This window comes from Stenella coeruleoalba (genome assembly GCF_951394435.1).
Source record: "Stenella coeruleoalba genome assembly, chromosome: 7".
NCBI classification, from domain to species: Eukaryota; Metazoa; Chordata; class Mammalia; order Artiodactyla; family Delphinidae; genus Stenella; species Stenella coeruleoalba.
In genome coordinates, this window is record NC_137153.1 from 118,281,449 (window position 1) to 118,302,698 (window position 21,250).

Genomic DNA, 21,250 nt, shown 5'->3' on the forward strand with positions numbered 1-21,250 from the left:
TTGAAATGGAATATTTGCCAACACTCCCCTCTCTCCCGAAAGCAAGAAACAGGGACATGTGTCCTCAAAAAGAATTATTTCAGGGCTTCCCTGGTGGCGCAGTGGTTGAGAGTCCGCCTGCCGATGCAGGGGACACGGGTTCGTGCCCCGGTCCGGGAAGATCCCACATACCGCAGAGTGGCTGGGCCCGTGAGCCATGGCCGCTGAGCCTGGCCACAGTGAGAGGCCCGCGTACCGCAAAAAAAAAAAAAAAAAAAAGAATTATTTCAAACGCAGACATTACTAAGTTATTTTTCCTTCAAAAGGCCCATCAGATCTGCTCACATGTTCACGGAACTGAACGTAAAAGGTACTTTAAGAAACCGGAGACAAAGCCTTGTCCTGGGTACAAAAGGTTTATTGCTTATAAAAATAAGTTATGGAACAAAACAAAAACTGAGCACGACACAAAGGCTCATTCCAACTATAAAATGACTTAGAACATGGATCCAGGCGGGTCGATGGACTAGTACTGCGAACATACACGGGAGAACATGCTGCCTAACTTCCTTATAGTGAGTCCTGAGACGGTCCCTTGCCGTCCACGCGCCAGCTCAGGTGTACAACGGTCCCATTAACAGAGACGGATCTGCTCTTCAGGAAGCTCGGCCTTAGCGCACGACATGCTGTTTTGTGGAAGCGAGCGGGCGGCGGTACTGCTATCCGGGCCGCAAAGACACGTCTGAGCCATCGCTGTGACTGAGGGCTTGTCTGGGAAGGTGCTGGATGGGGGTCTGCGGGCTGGCCCGGGGCCGGGGCAGGGTTACTGCCGGCAGGTGTCGTGGAAGGCTTCGAGGGTTCGGAAATCCCTCCAGGTCGGGGGAAGGCCGTCCTGCAGGAACTTCCCGCAGCGCTGGCACGGGGCCTGGAACAGCTTCATGTAGCTCCTTAACCAGGTCTAAAAAGAGAAGTGAGGAGAGAAACGACAGAAATGGGATCCGGGTGCTTCGGACGTCATCCTTCCTGTCAAGCCTAACCATCACCAGGATAGAGCCTGAGGTGGCTGTGACCCCCAAGAGGTGCCCTGGGATTCTACAGCAAGCTCTGTGCAGAACCCACAAGGTCACAGCACTGCTGATGCTCAGTCCCGGCGCCCTGGGCCCCTCCCAACTAAGGGGACTTTAAAATAGAAATCCCTACTCTCAGGCAGGCAGCACTCCCGGAGGAGCGGCCGCGAACCACGGCGCAGCCTCACGGCCCGGCGGGGGCATGACCACATTTCCTCTGAGTCCCGAACGTCAGCACTGATCCTCTCCTTGTTCACCACCCAGAGGTGGCCACAGACACGTGCGGAGAGAGGGTGAGTGGAGAATTCCCCACTAAGGTCAACGTGCCTTCCTTCTGCTCTGATTTCAGAGGTCACCACTCACTGTCACAGTGTGGCCCGACACACCTGGGGGGAGGGCAGGGACAACCTGGTACCACATAACGTAATCAATGGCAAGTACCCGCCGGAGGGTGCAGAGTGCAGAGGGCCTTCGGGCATCACCCATGAGGATGAGAGTCTCATAACTCAATGCTCAGACTCAAGGAGACTCACACCGTACCAACCCAAGCCCACAGCGACAGGCCAGCGAGTGAGGCGAGCTCCCACTGCGACGGGGGTGTGCGAATCTTGTCACTTAACATCCTCCTGAATCAGGCAAGAGGAAACTGCTCTTCGGGGAGGTCGGCCGAGTGGACGGATACAAACGCTTCTGCTTCGGCACGGCTGCCTTCCTGGTGGCAGACCGCGGCTCACCCACCCTGTCCCCCTTCCAGAGGCTGGGGTTCAAGGTTTTGGCAATAAACATGAGGATGTCAGTGGATCACTCAGGCAAACTATTTATTCTTCCCAAACCCCAAAGTCAGTTACCAAAGGGGAACTGGGCATTACCACACGTCAGGTTAAAGAGCAAGTCTTTCGATCCATCCAGAAAGGAAGTACCCGCTAGAGACAGCCAACTGCAACAGTTCTCTCTACACGAGAGCGCCTGCGCGACGGCTCCGCTGAGCCCCAGGTCTGCTTCTTCACCTCCCCAGCGTGTGGGCCCATCAATGAGCCAGGCTGTATTTTCTGAGAAATGAACTACAGGCTCCTAGAAGCGTAACTGCGGCAGCAAACGTGACGAGGTGGATCGGAAGAGCAGAACTCCGCCTGGCTGTTGGCACTGAGCAGCGCCTGCTGACGGGCCCATTTGCTGAGTATGTTCTCTAACGGGCAGCCTTACCGGCCAGAGTTGAGATGGGGCAGCCTTACTGGCCGGAGTTGAGATGGGGCAGCCTTACCGGCCGGAGTTGAGATGGGGCAGCCTTACCGGCTGGAGTTGAAATGCGGCAGCCTTACCGGCCGGAGTTGAAATGGGGCAGCCTTACTGGCCGGAGTTGAGATGGGAGCGTTAGCGGCAGGGAGAGACGGAGCCTAGCGACGTGAGAGCACGAAGCCCCGTCAGCGTGGTGCTGAAACAGCTGGCCACGTCTGCCAGGATACGGTGGGGCCAGTTGTTGGCCCTGCTGAGACGGACTGGAGGGCGTGTGATCAATCAATGAATTGGCTCCAGGGGTGGGAGCCGGGGGCAGAGGGGAGTCCTGACGTGCAGGACCGATCTCCAGCACGTGAATATTCTGGTTCAATGTCAAGTCACCGACGGCCGAACAACCAGCTCGAGAAATTCTGAACGTTAAACGAGAGCTGGTGGGAGCCGACCCCAGCACACCGGGGGGATGGCTGTTTCTGGGTCACTCCCCATCCTGAGCTCTGACCTGGAAGTCTAAGGAGTAGGGGTCTTGGAGGAACGGTGTCACGGTACCTGCTCAGCGCCAAGCACAGGGCCCAGCACAGATCAGGAGCTCGATAAATACCTACTGACTAAATCAACATTGGAAACTGTGCTGGAAGGTCACTTCTGAAACCACCATGTGTTCGGCAATGATAGGAAACACCAGCTAATTAAGCAGGACATGGTTTCTCCTAGATCTCTTCCCAGTTGAAAGGAAGTATCATTTCCAAACTGGACCGTCTCCCCCCTGCGAGGCCCTTGCGAGCTAAAGACGGTCCAGCTACCTTCCGAGCTGCCTGTTCTCACTTAAGGAGCCAAGGCTCAAGGGGGAGATGTGACTCCTTAAGCCACTTACCATGAAGGATCGGACCACGACGTCGGGCATCTGGGGCAGCTGGTAGTGGAGCAGGGCGGTGGTGGCGTGGTCCGTCACCTGGGAACCAAGGACAATGCCTGGGTTAGAGCTACTCGGAACCAGCACAGAGAAAACAAGATGAAGGTGCTCTTTTTATATGACGTCTCGTGGAGGAAAAGACATCTAATAAAATCTGAAGGTTGAAAATTAGTTAGCAAAGTTGGGGGCAGGGGAGGGAGGGGAGGTGCGTTGTAAGCAGACAGGACCCAGGTAGTCAGGCCCGGAAGCAAGCGAAGTGTGGAAACTTCCAGCAACTCCAGACAGGCTGCGGCACCTGAGAGAGGCGAGGTCAGAGGTCAGCGGAGAGGTAAAGAGATGGCAGATCACAGCCACTGCATGAAACGCCGCCTGGACGCAGAGGCTCGTTTCCAACTGTCCATATTCGACTTCCTCTTCACCCGGGAACAGTTTTCCTGCCGGCGTAACTGGGCTTTCTACTTCCTTTAATTCCCATTCGGGCTCATAATTTGTAGCCATACAGATTCTGTGACTGTGACCTTGATCATTTCTGATGATCTTTCCCTGAGGCCTCACAGATCCTGCTGTTACCTTTCTGAAAAGCCGTGTCACTCCCAGTGTGGTCCCGTCTGACCAGCTCCCTGGAAGCTGTGGTCTAGTGGGCCATACCCACTGACCCATAACTCCCCCAGCAGGGCCCAGGGCATGACGGCTTTAAGTTCACTAGAGGCATCTGGAGACCAGATAACAACGTGCACTAGGTTTAAGTCCCAGCTGTCTGCTGACCTGATCCAACTACTTAATCCCTCTGGGTCTCAGTGTCCCTCCTGAAAAGCAAAGGGTTCGTCTAAGATCCCCTGTAGTTCTGAAATATGATGACACCATGGATTGCTAAGGCCTGCCATCCATGACCGAATTAACAGATTATTCCTAATTTGATAGTTGTGCTCAAACTCATGGTTTATTTCATTGTCTTCATTCGGGGGTCTTGCCATTACAAATGTTGTGGGCAAAGAGCAAAACGAAACAAAAAAACCCCGATAAAATGATTAACTTTGTGAACAAGAGTGAACACGGTGTGCTGACGGGCCTCAGCAGCAGTTAAGCAAACTGACCAGGTGGAAACCAGCAGGGCTGGTCCAGGTCCTGCACGGGGAGCTGCAAATGATCCAGAAATTAGTCCAGCTGTGTGTCCACACCCAAGGCCAGGGAGGCTACACCCTGAAGAGTGAGGATGCAGGCTCCCCAGTTCACCGAACCGCTAAGATGCGATTTCCCCTGGGATAAAATGGTCACGCACGTGAAGTGCCTACCCTCCAGCTGTGCCTCAGGCCCGCCTGCCCCCTCTCTTCTGCTCTCCCCGGCCCCCGGACTAGCCCTCTTTCCTTCTGGACTTTCATGGCCTGCCTGGCGGCTGGTGAACCCCGCTGGACGATCAGCTCTGTGCAGGCAGGGATCACGCTCGTCCAAGTTCATGCTGTGTCCCCAAGGCCTAGAACATCACCTGGCATCTAGCAGGTGCTCAATACATATTTGTTGAATAAAGAAATAAACTTAAAAGTGGCCACTCATCAAAGGCCACATACCGGAAACACCTGTACTGGCTTTCTTGCAAATACAGCAACGGTTCACATATCCAACATTGCTGAGAAATTCTTACCCAAATGACTTTCAAGATAAACGGCACTTATTCCTTCAAGTGCAAAGACTGTTTTTATTTTAAGCGTTTTTGACAGACAGCTTTCTAAAATGAGCAATGCTTAAAAAAAAAAAAATAACAGTAGAATGATAACTTGGCAAAATGGCGGGTAGTGATTGGTGGGGTGAAATGAACGGCTCCAAAATGCAGCAAAGCGAACTGGGCCCCGATGATACCTGCTTGAAGCTTGGTTCTTACCCATCAAGATGCCTTGCTAAAAAAAAAAACCCACACAAGTGCCATTTATAGGCTGATAAGACATTCCTTACAATCACATGTGCCGTTACAAAAGAAGCCAAGCTTCCGGAGAATTCCTTCTCCTGCCCCCACTGTTTATTTTACAAGCCTCTTAGAAGCCCCAGCCTGCATACAAGCCCGCAGAGCAGGTGTGCCGTGTGTCCGCTCTCCTGCAGCTGCGGGTGTGCTCCTTTCCCAAGTTGCAGAGGCTCCACCTCCAGCCCCTGGACGAGTCTAGATCCGTCCATTCTGGCACCTCGGGCGCCTGGCCTGGGGCCCGAGTTCCCAAACACACGGATCACCCAGAGGCCACGTCCGAGGCCGGGAGGCTTTGTCTGCATGCTTTCTTTGCTTTTCTTTTTACAGTTTTAAGCACGGATGACCAACGTTTAAAATTCAGAAAATGTCCCTAACTTGGATCCTCGGCTTCTCAACACACTGGAAGATCTGGGGGCAGTAACAGTGGGCCTGCCTGATGGGCTGCTAATGAAGATTAAATCAGTCCAACCATATGATGGGCCCTGTGACTGTGACCTGGCCCTGCTCACTGGCCCCCACAGATCCAAGTGGCCACCATCAGCGGGAGATAAGGAGGGGCAGTGCCTCTGGGCAGGGCAGGTACCTGCAGTTCGCTCTGTGTGCCCAGTCTCACACCCAGCCCGCTTCCCTCGTGCTACCTGCCGGGCCCCTGTGGCCTGTGGATTTTAGGGCCTTTACCCAAACAGCGCCAAGCATCTCTGCCCCTCACCCTCCTGTTCGCTGGGTGCCTGGCGGGGCAAACCTGTGCTCATCTACCCCTCCCTTCCTTAGCTGGCCTCTGGACTTGACCTCTCCTGGCTGAGTTTTGATAACTGCACGGTGCTAAGCCAGGCAAGGCATCATGTTAATTACAGGGGCATCTAAGGCGCTCTTTCAGACCTGTTCCTCCTGTGTTTGTTTTCAGCAATGACCGGCCATCCACCCAGCAGCCTAAGCTGGAAAGCTGGGCTTTTCCTCCCACTTGTACTCAAGCAGTCTCTTGCATTATAGCTCATTTATCTGGAATCCCTCTCCTTTTTCCCAGTCCACTGTCTAAGCTTCCGCCTCTTCCTGTCGGGATGACCAGAAGAGCCCCAACTGGTTTCCTCTGGCTGTGGCACCCAGAGGGGGTGTTCTGTGGCAAGGGGTCAAGTCTGTGGCTCTGGAGGTGTAAACTCTGGCTCCACCTCTTCCAGCAACGCCACCTTGGGCAAGTCACTTCATCTTTCTTAGCTGCAGTTTTCCCATCTGTAACAGCGGGATAATAACAAACATTACCCAGCACCTGGGGTAATGGTGAGGATTAAATAAAATAACGTGTGCACGCTGTTCAGTAAATATTAGCGATTATTACCACTAAGCTATAAATCTAACTATGTCACTGCCCCACTGAAAACCCTTTCAGAGCATGAGTGCACTCAGGGTAGAACCCAAAAGTGCAGACGTGCAGGACCTGGTCCGGCCTCCTCTCCCTTCCCCCTCCCACTTCTGAGAATGTTTCAGCTCCCTGTGCTCCACCTCCTCCCCTCCCTCCCCTCCCCTCCCTCTTCCTCTCCCCTCCTTTTTCCTCCCCTCCCCCCTCCCCTCCCCTTCCCCTCCTCCCCTCCCTCCTCCTCTCCCCTCCCCCTGCTTGGCTCCTCTTCCTCTTTCTGGGCCTGGCCTAGATCCTTGTGCTTCCTGACCGGGTCATGTCCCTTTACTCAGACCTTGTCTTTCATAGCATTCCTGACAACTGAGCTTGTATAATTATTATTTTTTTTTGCAGTTTGGGTTTAGTGTCAGTTTCCCTAACTTGGCTGTGAACTCTGAGAGGCCGGACACCATGTCTGCCTAGTGCCTGACACAGAGGTTTTCGAGTCGTGTGTTGACTGAACAGATGATCCCTTCTGTCTCTGAGACGTCCAGGGAGACTGGCTCATGTGAGGTTTGGGGACGGAGACAAGGGCCTTAGTGGGGTGGAGAGTGGGAGACAGGAGCTAAGGACGCTGGACCCTGGTCTACCCTTACTCTGCTGGGAATCTTGACCTTCCATCTGCTGGGAGTTGCTGGGGTTCACTGGCCGGTTCTTCCCTCCTTCCTGGCACGGGGGAACTTTCTGGTCTCTCCTGGAGTTGGGCCACGGGGCTAGTTCTGACCGAAGCATCAGGAAGCGGAAGGGGCGTGTGCTACTTCCACAGGAGATGGTGAAGAGCAGATGTGGACCCTCCAAGACTCCCCTCCCCCTGCAGTGCTGGGAGCCACTCCCTCAGACGGTGCATCTGCAGGGCGGCAGAGCCTCCGTGAAGCGGAGCCCAGCCCTCCGACAGCTCGGGATGGGTGTATGGTGGGAGCAAGAAGTAAACTTTTATTGTTTGAACAAGAAAAACTATGAGGCCTGTTTGTTACAGCAGCCTTCTCTCTCCTCTTCAGACCGAAATACTGCACCCTCCTTGGATTATTCATTTCCCGTCTAAAAGATGAGCCACGGCCTTTGCCAGGTCCGAGGGTCCTGTAAGCGGCGGCACACACAAGTCCAAGCTGCGACCTAGGAAGCCTCCAGAACGGGGCCGCGCGACATGTGGTTCACGGACCAGTAGCAGCAGCATCACCTAAGAACGTGCTGGAAATGTGAGTTCTTGGGCCCCAGTGTAGACCCGGAATCGGAATCTCTGGGTTGGGGCCCAGAAATCAAGCCGGCCTCTCCAGCTATTCTCAGCGATGCTAAAATGCAGAAAGATGCAACTGTTACTTGGCACCCAGATCCCCTGGGGGTCCTGCTACCGAGCAGCTGTGAATTACGCAGGTAGGTGTGGGGCGGAGCTGAGACGGGGCACTTCCAACAGACCCCAGGCCTGGCCCTGCTGTGGCGGAGGGGCCGCAGGCCGCTCAGGGGGCTGAGGATTCTGGGCCCTACAGGGAAAAGGCACTTCATTCTGGGGCACGACACAAAGGACTACAAACCCAAAGGAGAGCTTGTCTTTCTCATGAGTCACAGTGAACCACACTACCCAAACTTCATAATGGCGCTGTGGAAGGAGGGGCTGGGCTGGTAGTGGTGAAGTATTTTCAAAATGAAATATTTTCGCAGTGGGTGGCGGTGGACTGGTAGGGTTTTCCTTCCTTCTGACAGGTGCTCTTTCAGGACTGCGGGGTAATTTTATTAACCTGTGGGGAGCCACATTAATGAGAGCTTACTGTAAGGTCCGATGGCCCGGGTGAAAGGAGGCCTGGGGGTAAGAGAAAACATCGACCAGTATGAGGTAGGAGAGGCACTGGGACATAACGACCTCACCTGTTCTGGGAATCAACAAGAGACTCTAACTTCCTGCCCAGAAAACAATGGGGCTGACGGGAAGGGAAAATGGGCTTACGCCCCACAACAGACCAACCAACACCTGGCCCTGCTGTATCCTCACCAAATAAGGAATTACCCTGTATAGCAACCCCCCCTCCCCTGGCAAGCCGCCTTCTGCTTTTACCCCAATAGAAATCCCCCTCATCCAGGACTGGGCGCGACTTCTCTGGCCCCTTTCTCTCGGACCAGTGCACCTCGCCCGGGAGCGCTCCCTCATAAAGCTCACTTGAAGCTTTCCTCTGTTTCGCGGTGCCGTTTGTTAAGATCCGACCTTACACGTATGATGTCTGTGTCCCGCTCATTCAATCCCCACCATAGCTGAGGCGGGTGCTCCCCTGCGTCCATTTTAGAGACGAGGAAATGGGGACTTACAGAGCTTGGGAAGATGCCCCGGGCCACACAGCTGGCGAGCGGCAATGGGTACGTGGGCCCAGACCCTGCAGGCCCCAGCCTACACTGCCTCCCTCCTAAGACACCCTGGCCAGCTCTCCGGTTTGCTGATAAAGGCACACGTCCCAGGGGCCCCGGTGTCATCTGCCCATCACCTCCCAGCCCAAAAGTCTAAGGCAAGCCAGAGGCCCACCGCCAGGCGCAGGTTAGACCTGCAAATGTGGCTGGTGGGTAACAGGCTTCTAAGAGCAGAAAACACTGAATTAACTAGAAAACGTCCTTCTCCAGAAGCGGCTGGAGTCGCGCACCAAAGCTCTGTTTTGGCATCTGGCTCCCAGGCAGGGCACGGAATCAGTTTGTACATTACTGGGCGGGCAATCTGGCCAAATTCAGCCTCTTTCTTCAAAAGGCCCAGTATATTCTCTTAATTGCCAAATGGTGGCAGCTTTTTCTAGTGCCGACATGATCGTTTAGTTTCTTCAACTTCCCATCACCAATTTTAATAGAAGGAAACAAAGCTAATTTGCTCTTACGTTTTCCCTCCCTCCCTCCCAAACTTCCCCGACTGGTTTTCAGGTTCCCGTGGCTGAACTCCAAAGCAGCAGGTAAGACATGGTTGTCAGATGTTGGAGAAATTCACCTGCAATGATCTTCCTTTTTGTCAAAGCATTCCACCTTCAATATTTTTTTGTTTCCTGCTTTTCAACAACAAAGTTGTTTTTTTTGCTCAGCATCCCAGATGTGGGAAAAAACAGGCCTGGGGCAACAACAAAAAATTGCTATTAACTAATTTAAATCGACTCTGGACCAGTCTGGCCGCGGTTCGGGTCCCATTGTGATGCCGAGCTAATGAGATTCCCCTGGGAGATGAAAGCCACCCTGTCTGGCGGCTGAGGCCACAGAAGGGCACTAATGCTCCCGAGAAAGGGAGGCCATTCATCCACCAGTGAGTGCTGGTTTGAAAAGAGCTCCGAAAAGATCAAAGCAGATGGCGAACCCAAGGAAAGAGGGAGGAGAAGACATGAAAGTAACAATCAGCCAGGGAGACAGGGGATGCGGCAAAGAGGAGTGGGGTGCGGGGGAGAGGCCGGGGGCAGAGACTGTGCTGAAACCAGCAAGGGCGGGAAGAGGACGCGCACGGAAAAACAGGGCGACTCCAAGGAGTACGCAGACACTGGGGACTTCGCCAAGAAATGTCCCGTTTCATCTCAAGGCAAAGAAAAACTGCAGATGCTCTGGCTTCGTCTGGGGTGGGCACCTCCTCCCCCTCAACCCCGTCCCGAGGCTGGACTGCAGGTGACTTATTTACTTAAAGGAGGGCGGCATTTCTATTGCTGCCAACACACCCACTTTGCTTTATGAACCTTACTTTCAGTTTTCTCCTCCACCAACCAGGGCTTACTGAAATTCCCTCTCCCCCAGGCTCAAAGAGGCAGAGAAAGAAGGTCTTCCAGCACCCAAACTGATGGGGAACCCAGCTCAGAAAGGGAGAAAGGAATCTTTCAAGAGACCTTGGAACAGCTGCCGGTCAACACACTGAAGAAGACGACTCCAGTCAAAACACGTCCCCAAAACTCCTCCACCATACTGTGTGCAAAGAGCTTCTGGCGCCTAGAGGGTCCTTCGGAGGTCAGGAGTTATTTTAGCTGAACCCTAATGGAACCGCCTGCACTAACGGCAGGTTTCCAAGTCGACGTCTACTGAGCACCAGCTCTGAGCGAGGGCTGGTCTACACCACGCGGCCCAGGGAGGAGCCTGGGCTTTGGGGCCAGACTGCACAGATCCGCAGTCACTCAAGAGCCGGGTGACCTTGGACAACGATTAAATGGGTCAGTGCAGGGAAAGTGCTTGACCAGTGCTTGACAAATGGCAAACACCCACCAGATGGGAGTCATCCTATCTTTTCCTCACCATCCCCACAACCTTGTGATGGCACTACAAATGGAAGACAACTTCCACTCCAAGCGAGGGAGCAAAGTCACAGGGAGGTTAAGTGACCTGCCCAAGCCAAGCAGCAGAGCAGGGCCCTAGGCCTTCAGGGGACAGAGGCTGTGGGAGTGTGTGGGAAGGTGGCACATGAGGCCATCTCCTCCCTACTAGGGAACGGACCGCAAGACTCTTAGGGTAGAGGTGGGACTCAGTCCCAAGTCCGTTCGCTTACACCTCAGCTCTTACCACGTACACAGCTGTCCCTCTGCCTCACTACCAAAAGCTTCTGCCCATCTTACTCAACCACCTACCCTGAACCCAGCACCTACCCTGAACAAATCCCGACACAGGACCCTCAAGAAGATCTCAAGACTGAATGAGTCTCCCTGCCTTGCAGAATGACAGGAGGAAACGGGGCAAATGAAAGCCGGCAGTGTTAAGTCAGGTGGGCAGGCATACTACTCAAGGAAAATCAAAAGTACAGCCTAAGCGGGGGTGGGGGGGGTGGTGCTAAGAAAAGGGGGAAATCCCGCTGTTGCAGTGATGGCTTTGGCATACAGAGCCCACTCTTCTTCCCACCTGGGCCCTCCTTGAGCTGTGAGGGCAAAGAGAACGGCTTCAAGTCCAGCAAGACTATTTTCTGCTGAAGGTCAGCCCCTTAGAGCCTGGGTTTTATGGCGGCCAGACAGACTCTGTTCCTTATCCACAAGGGAAGAACAAAGGACAGAGTGGTGGTACACAGAGAGGATCAGTGAGACGCAGGGATGGGACCAAAACTCTCCTAATATATTATCATCCCCCAGCAGTTTCCTCTTTTAAAAAGCAACAATGTGTTGTATTTCTTGGTGGCCCAGGGACTGTCCTCGGGGATTCCTGAGTCCACTAAGGTTGTAGGCATCGTCCTGACTCTGTGCGGGCTTCCAGGCTGGAGGGGAGAGCTTGCAGTGCAGCAGAGGTGAGGCGTACAGACTCTGGAGGCGGGCTGCCGGGCACCACCCCCCAGCTTCTGGAAGGCTGTCTAGGCTGGGGGCCAGGACCTGTGCTGTTAAAAAGCTCCCCCGGGGGATTCTGATGTCAGCAGTGTTGGGGAACCACAGGTGAACGGGCCGCTGCAGGTCTCTGCCCACTTCCCACCACCAGGGGGCAGGACTTCAGCCACACAGCACGGGGTGGGAGCTGAGCCTGGACACTGGCTCCAGCAGCTAGGTGGCGCTCTTCCCAATGCAACGGACTAACGGCACTGAGTACATTATCTTACCTGCCAGCACGCAGCCCACGAAGCCCAAGCCCTCCCTGGCTGAGCTAGGAGAGCTGGGGCCTCTGCCTATTAAAAGTATGTCCCGCAAGGTTAATAAATAGGAAAAGTTAAGTACAAGTGTTTAGAAGTTGCTTATTTAAAAGAGAAGTCTGGAAGAGACCCAGATCTGGCTCTCCTCCAGTCGATACCTGCTTCCACATACTATGAAGAGGAGCTTCTCTCTGGCCTGTATTAATGTGAACAAAAGGGAAAGAAGACCCGGAGCCGTCGGGAGGCTGGGGTACAGTCCTAGGTTCATCACCAATTATCTGGGTGACCCTGGCCGCATCACTCCCCCCGCTGGCCCTTGGTAAAAGAGCACGAGGCTGCGATCACTGGGCGCCTCAAGGTCTAGGTTTTCCGTGGACACCACTGCAGGGCCTGCCTGCACAGCCCCGCCCCGAGGGTACCTCAGTGCCCAGCTCCACCCTCAGGCCAACCAGCGTCAAGTGAAAGCCCTCTGTTCTTTTAAAAAGGACGCGCTAATCCCAGCAGGGGGCAGGGGCACCAGGTTCCTGCCCCCCTCCACCTGCTGCCCTGACGTGATGTCACGGAGTCCTCAATTTCTGGGCCAGTTACCAAGAGCTCAGAACCAGGGAGACGATCAGCACAGCACTATTCTTGGGAACCTCTTCCCATCTCGGTGGGTTTCAAAGAGACTCTGGAGCGCAAACTAACAGGCAGCAAAGCCAAACATTTGTCACTTAGTCGCACACATGCTGGTCCTGCGAGTCCAAGAAATATAAATAAACTTTCATCTGCTGGACATGCTCTAATGCTATACAAGGAGATCAATCCACGAGTTTGGGGCTCCACTCCGGGCTCTGCCAAAGACAGACCCACCCTTGACGAGAGGGACACTAGGAATCTCTCCAAAGGAGAAAATTCTTTGTGGGTCTGGGAGTCAAAGATGTGAACCTAGTGTGTTAAATGTTTAAAGAGACAGCAACCCTGCCAGCAAAGTTGCTCCCAGGATGAGCACTGGTTTTACGAAGAATATTTAAAACAGCCCCAGAAGTGCTCATTTCATAAAAAGAGGAACCACGGTTATTTCAAAATTGAAGGCTATGAAGCCAGTCCTGAAAGTGCTGGGGGCAATGGGGAGCAGTGCAGAGACTGGCTTCTAAAACTGGGAAAAGAGTCCAGGAGAGCGGAAGCATGGGGCTTTAGCTTTTATTATGCAGCTGGAGTCTCTAATCTGTACCCTGGATTTGTGTGCCACGGGTTCGGCAGGCTGAGAGGCCCAGGGAGGAAGCACCACGGTCCAGGGGGACCAGGGATTTACTTAAGACAGGATCAATACTTCCTTCTCTGCTGATGAAGGAGTCATTTGCATGGGCTCTGAAGGGCTTAGAACTGTCCACCGGAGCCTGGCAGTGCCGCTCGGGATGAGACCAGGGCAGGGCTGTCTGGGTTGGAACTGGGGAGGGGGAGAGAGACACTGCTGCTCCATCCTGCTTCAAGCCCCTGCCACAGCTCTGAGATCCAGCTCTGTCTGAGAAGGATGATGCTCGTCTGTAAAGTGCAGAACATGGCCTGTGGCACAGAACAGGGCCTCCATAAAGGAGTTTCTGTTTGGTGTGAGGGGTTCCAACCCAACCCTCTTCAAAGTCCCAGCCAAGATGTCACTGAGGCCCCAAAGGGAAGCCCCTCAACTCCCAGGACCCTTGAGAGCAGGCTGGGCGGATCCTCCAGAGGCAGCTGTGCCTCTCCCAGGTGTTAACGTGGGGCGCCGATTCCGTGAGGCAGGTACTCTTATGATCTCTGTTTACAGATGAGGGAACTGAGGCAAGTGAGGCCACACAGAGAGCAGTGGTCAGCTGGGGTCTGAACACGGGACAGCCCAGCTCCCAGCCACTGCCAGACGGCTCACTGGGGGGAACGCGACAGGAGGCCGGCCAGGACGGGGGAAGGGAGGGCGCTGGGTCTCACGGGGGGGCAGACAGACATGCTGCCAGGAAGGTGCCCTCAGCGGCGGGCGGCCTGTGGGGTGGTGGGAAGGGGCCGGGAGGGCAGGAGGCTGGGCTTCCCAGAAGCGGCTGCTGGGTTCTGACCCGGGACACACGAGTCTCGGGCAACACCTCAGGAAGAAAGAAGCTGCGAGATGAAGGCAAGTGCTCTGCGCCTCCCTAACGGCAGAGAACCACAGACCGCTTCCAGCGGCGGGCGCGTGGGCGTTCCGGCTCCACTCTCACCGTCAAACTGGGGCGTGAGGCTCTTGGTCATCACCACCCTAAGCAGCGGTAGAGGGAGCCCTGCAGAGGGAAGGTGCTGGGGTATCATAAGGGGAAAACAAGTGATCAAATCTACCCCGGGTTTCGGAGCTTGTGAATCTTCAAACACGACCCTTAGGGGACAAGGTGGTGATAAAGGCTCTTGAGCTGCAGCGTGAGTGGAGTGACCCCCGCCCTTCTCAGCTCCCAGGGACCTGGGCTAACCCTTCACAACGTCCCCTCCCCTCTTCCTTCTGCGGACCCAGCCCGGTCAGTGTGGTCCGGCTCTCAGGTTAGGAAGGGGCTGCCCTCCGGGATAACCCTGGAACTGTCCGTCGCCTCTCCTGTCCCGAAGCTTGTCCACAGCCCAATGCTTGGCTCCTGCAGAGTTGCCACCCGCGCACGCCCCGCCCCGCCCCGCCACTGAGACCACGGACGGGAACCTCTCTTCCTTCGTGAAGCTGCCCCCCGGCCCTGCCACCGGTCAAAGTTGCTCCCTCGGCTTTCCGATTGGGGCTGCCAAGACACATGTGTGAGGCAGCAACAGAACACACAGAAACAGGACGCCAAGGCCACCATATACGGTCCATCGTACGCAAGCTCTCCTCTTGGAGGAAGTTGGACAGCGTTTGAGAGAAAAGGGGACCACGAGAGCAACGGGATCCAGAAAAAGCAAAGGGCCCTCCTACGACATGCGACCCCCTTTTGGAGGCTGAGGGGTCCCCTCTAGGCGCGGGGGCCTCTGCCGACGGCCTCACCTGGGCAGGGCAACCGCCAAGGGCAAGGACAGAGATGTGGCCTGCTGCCTTCGGGCTCTCACCACAACCACAGCCTCCTCCGGGGCCTTATCCGTGCTGTTGGAAGAGGGGCTTCTGGAAGGAAATGGAAGTGAGCTGGGAGGAAGAAATCTGAGATGTTCTAGAGCATGAGATTGAGAAGAACTGAACGCCTGTTGACTGAGTCCCTCTGGTGACGTGCGACGCTAGAGCAGGTACAGACACTCGGCCACGTGGGGACAGCCCCCCTTCCCGGGGCCTGGAACGAGTAACAAGTTAGGTCTGCCACACACTATTTGGGCAGGCACTCAATTTAAGCCAGGTACTCAGTGTCTCCAACATTTCAGAGAACTGGTCCTTCTAGGGTTCACGCAATCTTGTCTATTGACAAGCACTGGGTGGCTGCTTGATAAAGTCTGCCCCACAGAGGCCAGTGTTTGTATCGAAGCGTGAACGAGGGAGCGAAAAAATGAACGAAGGAGCGAACACAGGAATGAAGAAGCAGTGGCGGCCTGCTCAGAACATTATCCATCACCTGTCCACGGCTAAGCTCTGCACGGGACTGAAAGGGTTACTTTTGCCTCTGCTGCCTCTAGAATAATGACTGTGGACGAAGAACCGGACATCTGCGGCTATGACTTTTGTGCTTTGCCTCCAAGTGAAAGAGCTGCGACGCAGGTGCCAGTCCCTCCGACACCATCTCTCTCGTCCCCACCTGCCCACCTGGGGCTGCACACACACTCCAGCTCTTTCTGGCCTCCCTGCCAAGATTTAACGCAGTAAAAGTAGCTGCAGAGTTGCTCTCGCTCTTCCTAAGTTACTGGATGAAAATGCCCACTGTTTTGAAGTTAGGAGGTTAAAGATCAAAACAGTGAGCGCCCCTGCAGAGTTTAAATGTCAGAAAAATACGAACACGCTTGAAACCGTTCCCGGCTCTTTGTGATTCTGCCCTTTCAGACGGTGCCCCCTATTCCGAAGTTCCATTCTCTGAATCTGCTCTGCGGGAGGCTTGCGGGCTATAAAAAGCTCCTCTGCCCTAGGACCGAGTGCAGAGAGCCTCCGGGACACGGCGGTAAATGACGGGAGCCTGTCGGCAGCCGCGGCTCCACGGCCAGCTGTCCCCAGCCCTCCACCGCCGGGGAAGGGGGCTAATTGCTGACAGTCCCCGTCACAGACAAAACGCAGGTCACGTTTAGCGTCATGCGGTAGGATCTGCCACGGGACCTCGTGTGCTTGTCTTTAACCTGGGGAGCCAGGCACAGCCCGAGGAGAATCTGACAGGCGCGTGTTTCCATCCTCTCAGCGCCTGGTGCTATTTTCCAGAAATAAAAAGGCGAGTGTAAGCTTGGCTTGGCTCTGCGAGGCAGTGTCCCCTCCCACCCCCAGCTTTGTCACCTTGAGGGAGAGACCTGGGGGGGCTTCCCGCCTTCCCATCAGGCCTCTCTCTGCGGCGGCCACCGTTGCTACTTGTGGGCAGGAAAACACACACAACACACAGCAACTGCAACCGCATAATGAGCGCCAAGGAAAGGAAGCGCTGGGGCCCTACCTACAGCAGAGCAACGCGGGCAGACAGCTGCCCCCGCGCTGCTCACAGAGCCACGGTGGCTGCTAGTGTCCCCACCTCAGAGCTGGGGCTGGGGCACAGTTCCGGCGTCTACCCACACGGTTAGGACACTTGGGAACTGTTTCCTGCCCGAGAAATGACCTCTTATCGGTGACCAAGGATCCTCCTTGACCTTGTACTTCCCCAGTCACTTTTACTCCTGTTCCAGGTTGAGTCTTTCTGGGTCAGGTTGACAACTGAGCCTCCCCCGGCCGGGTTACTTGGATGGGTGTAAGCAGGCTGATGACGGGCAGAAGGGAACGTTTACCACTGTGCTCTCAAGCAGTGTCTTTCTGGGAAATGCTACGAGCAACATCAATCAGGACACCTCAAATTTAAGTGGGTGGACAGGAAGAAAATAGAATTCTAAGCAAAAGCTGATACTAAAAAGCAGAGTTTGGAAATGTTGCCACCTAATCTTTTCTTTTGGCATTTTGAGTTTGAAATGTTAAACAGCATCCTGTCAACTGGACCAGGCCTTCAGAATCTGCAAGGAACACGGCGGTGCCAGCTTTGCTTTCAGTCTGGCTGTGGAATAGGGAGGGCGGCCCTCTGACCCACAACATGGCCTGAAACTAACACAATGAAATAAGCCCAGTGAGGTCACCCCCCATCGTGATCCCACGTTCCACATTCCTCATCTTCTTTACCAACATCTTCCGCAAGAACAAGATCCCAAGCCCCTGCGAGGCAACGATGATTAGCTGGAAAGCTTTACTGATAAAGGATGAAACTGAATTCTGTACTACGTTATTTTCCAATATATTCCTTACTTTGACAGCAAATGGACAACGTTTCAGTAGGGACGAGCACGGACTCTGTAATCCACTAATTCTTACCTGCCCCTGAAAAAGGAAAAGAACCTCAACATTAGCAGCCTTTTGTTCTCATCAGAAAGCACTACCTCCTGTCTCCAAATTATGGTTCTTTAATCTAGTACACGTCAGTCTCAGAGGTCAAGTCCATTTAGTTAAAAAATAGGTGAGGGGAGGGATGACAAAGGAACCTCAGAAAGGGCTCTGCGTAAATACGGATAACATGCCATTCACCAGTTGAGATAACATTCCCATCTCTACAAATTCATCCATTTTTACTGCTTCAGACATGTTACATAAACTATGAGGAGGGAACTGGCGGGCGCTCCTGAATCTCCCCAACTAACCAATATCAAATTTTAAACGCCGCTGCGCTGCGTGTTTAAACGCTACTGCGCTGTGCGTTTAAACGCTGCTGCGCTGCGCGTTTGTAGTTTTAAACAAATATAAAGAGTGCTTGGCAGGTTATTTTTAGGGGCGGCAGAATAAAAATACAGCACTTTCTCTCCAAATCTAAGCTTCACCAAATCTGTGTTTCACACATTTTACAACTTCCTAATAAACTTTCTGCTTGCATTCAAAAATACTTAATACTACACAGAACATTAAAAACTATATTTGCCAAGGCAAGCCTGAATGGAAATTGGACATTGTTAAAATCCCAGGTTATGGGTCTGCGATGCCCGGGGCCTCCGAAGTCATTGCCCGCTTGTTGTGGAGCCAGAGAGTAACTCACTGAAATACCACAGAGGACGCTAAGATAAACCAGGTTAAAAAAAAAACAAACCAACACTGTGTTAACGTTCTTCTTCACTGGGAAAGCGAAACAAGATGCAGATACGAGCAGTGCTCTTTCTCCTCAGAATGCTTTTCAGCCACAGCTGCTGGGGGAAAATAAGAGCTGTCAGCAGGGACTAAGTTAGCAACTAAGGCCAAGGCTTTATGCAAGCTGAACAGGTAAAGGCCTTGGGTATGGTCACCTAGATAAGAAGGCCAAGGTTAAAACATCGTTGCCTACACTAAAGCCCACACGTGACTACGCACTTTTTTTTTGGGTGGGGGCTGCGTTGGGTCTTCATTGCTGCGCGTGGGCTTTCTCTAGTTGCGGCGAGTGGGGGCTACTCTCCGTTGCGGTGCGCGGGCTTCTCATCGCGGTGGCTTCTCTTGCTGCGGAGCGCAGGCTTCAGTAGTTGTGGCTCGTGGGCTCAGTAGTTGTGGTGTGCGATCTCTAGAGTGCAGCCTCAGCAGTTGTGGCACACGGGCTCAGTAGTTGTGGCGCACGGGCTTAGTTGCTCCGTGGCATGTGGGATCTTCCTGGACTAGGGCTCGAACCCATCTCCCTTGCACTGGCAGGCACACTCCCAACTACGGCACCACCAGTGAAGCCCGTGACCATGTACTTCTTTCCCTTAGGCTCTGGCCCAGGGAGGGAGGCTGTTTTTTCCTTTCTGCATCTAAGTTGCCCAGCTGGGTGAAGGACTGGGGCTGTCAGAAGAGCCAACACTATGATTCTCTTTTTGAAATGAATTTTAAGTTTCGGATTAGTTTCAGATTTACAGAAAAGTTGCAAACATGTTACACATAGTTCCCATATACCCCTCACCCGGTTGCCCCACTGTTAGCATCTTTCATTATTGGGTACGTTCATCACAACTAAGAAACCAGCGTTGGTTACTTATTATTGACTCAAGTCCACACTTTATTTGGATTTCACCGGTTTTTCCATTAATATGTTCTTTCTGGTTCAGAATCTAACCCACGGTAGCACACTGCATTTAACTGTGATAAGATCGTGACATTTTCATGCTTACGTAGGCTCCCTAAGTGTGTGGTGTTACGCCTCAGACCGCTCCCCAACCCTGGACATCTGTCCTTTGCTTCCCCCTTTCACTGTAAAGGGGCCCAGGGAGCAACGCGAATTGAGGTACATTAGACGCCAATAGCGGGCTGGTCCGTTAGCTCCTTTGATACAGAAGCCCAGTGCTCACTGCTGAATGCGGATGGGCTTTCCTTTTGGGTGATGACAACGTTTTGGAACTGGATAGAGGTGGCGGCTGCACAACAATGTGGAAGTCTAAGAGCTATGGAATTGTTCACTTTAAAATGGTTATGTTATATGAATTTCACCTCAACTGCAAAAAACCCACCACCCTATGCTAAGCTACCCGGCACACCCTGGACACAGTTTTTACTCAAGTGGGGATAACTCGGGCCCAGCTTTCAAAATCGCATCCTTCCTCCACACTAATCCCTCCACTGGCTTCTCACTGAATTGACAGTAAAATCCAAATTCTGCACCGGGACCTAAAGGCACCTGCAGGGCCGGCCCTGCCTCGCGTGCCTTCCCCGCCGCCCTCTGCCAGCTCCCATCGCACGGGTCCCAGCGGTGCTGGACCGTGCAAGTCCCTCCTCCACAGCAGCTTTCAGGGCTGCTGCTTCCACTGTCTGGGACCCTCTTCCCGTGGCCTTTCGCGTGGCTGGCTCCTTCTCCTGCTTCCCGACTCAGTTTAAATTTTGCTGCATAAAGCCCTCCTGAGACCACCCTGATGCGAAGGAGGTCCCTCCTGTCCTCGACCACAGCCCCCGGTAATGACCTGGAGTTCTCTTATTGATTCTGCTTCCTTGTTTGTCTTGTTTCCCCTGTATTCCTAGCACCTAGCATAGTGCCTGCCCACGGCAAAGGGGCTCAATAAATAATCGCTGTTGAACGTGAGGAGGCAATGAGTGGATTTACAACCAACTCTATTATCTGCACTGCTGGATGGAAGCGGACACAGAGGACGGAGAGCACAGAAGAAAGTGGCTGGTGCCCTGCAGGGGACCTGGCCTGAGGGCCATGGGAGAAGCCTTCAGAAGCCTCTTCAGAAGCCTTCAGAAGTATTGAGCTGGGCCAGGGAAGGGGCCCTTCCACCACTGGGAGCTGGGAAATGGACTTTCTCTGGTCACATTTCATTTTTTTCTGACATTTCCCAGAAAGTATTTCTTGGGGAAGCCCAACAGCTGAAAAAGATGCCACTGTAATACAGAGTGGGGGTGGGGTAGGGCCAGCCCTCATTCCTCAGCCCATCCTCACCCTTAAGGCACCCGTGTAGATTACAGGGCTGTGAGAAACTGAATTTAAAAACTGTGGGTTGAGTCTGAAGCAACTCAAAAGCCTCTGATTTTTTTTTAAAGGCATAATTTATATACAGTAAAATTTGCCCTTTGTGGGCATATAGTTCATTCCATGAGTTTTGAAACATACAGTTGTGTCATCACCGTAATTAAGACACAATATTTTCATTACCCAAACATGTTCCCTTATAGCTCTTTGGGGACAATCTCCTTCCCTCACTCCTAACCCCTGGCAACCACTGATATGATTTCTGTCCCTGATGTTTTCTTTTCCAGAACATGACATAAATGGAATCATACAGTGAGCAGCCTTTTGTGTCTGGCTCTTCTCACTTTTTAAAAAGCCTCTGATTTAAGACCAATGTTTACACCTCGAAGTATTCATATTTCCCTTAGCGCCTCCTGAGGAAGAAGCAAAAAGTACAACTTACCTTCTGGAATACTTGATAGTTGGATTTGGACCATATATCGAGCTGGGGGGGGAGAGATAAAATATCGGCATCAATTTTAGAATTCTGGACTCCAAGAAATGATATCGTAACTACTGTTATTAAGCTTGGAAAAAACACATGATTATAGAAAAACAGAATCTTGGGGTTGAAAGGATCCTAAATGTCGAGCCTGAATTTCCTCTTTATCAACCTGTGGTGA

General features: G+C 53.3%; 1 protein-coding gene across 1 annotated transcript in view; it reads right to left on the bottom strand.

The window, feature by feature from the left end:
• Window positions 1-324: 324 nt before the first annotated feature.
• The window catches only part of MED27 (mediator complex subunit 27), a 197,428-nt gene continuing 176,502 nt past the window's right edge, over window positions 325-21,250 (bottom strand). Inside the window, exons 6-8 of the mRNA XM_079927719.1 lie at window positions 21,031-21,072; window positions 3,154-3,231; window positions 325-937 (exon numbers count right to left, since the gene is read on the bottom strand). Of these exons, the coding sequence (XP_079783845.1) occupies window positions 803-937; window positions 3,154-3,231; window positions 21,031-21,072 (255 nt within the window). The 3' untranslated portion in view covers window positions 325-802. The remainder of the gene's footprint in view (window positions 938-3,153; window positions 3,232-21,030; window positions 21,073-21,250) is intronic.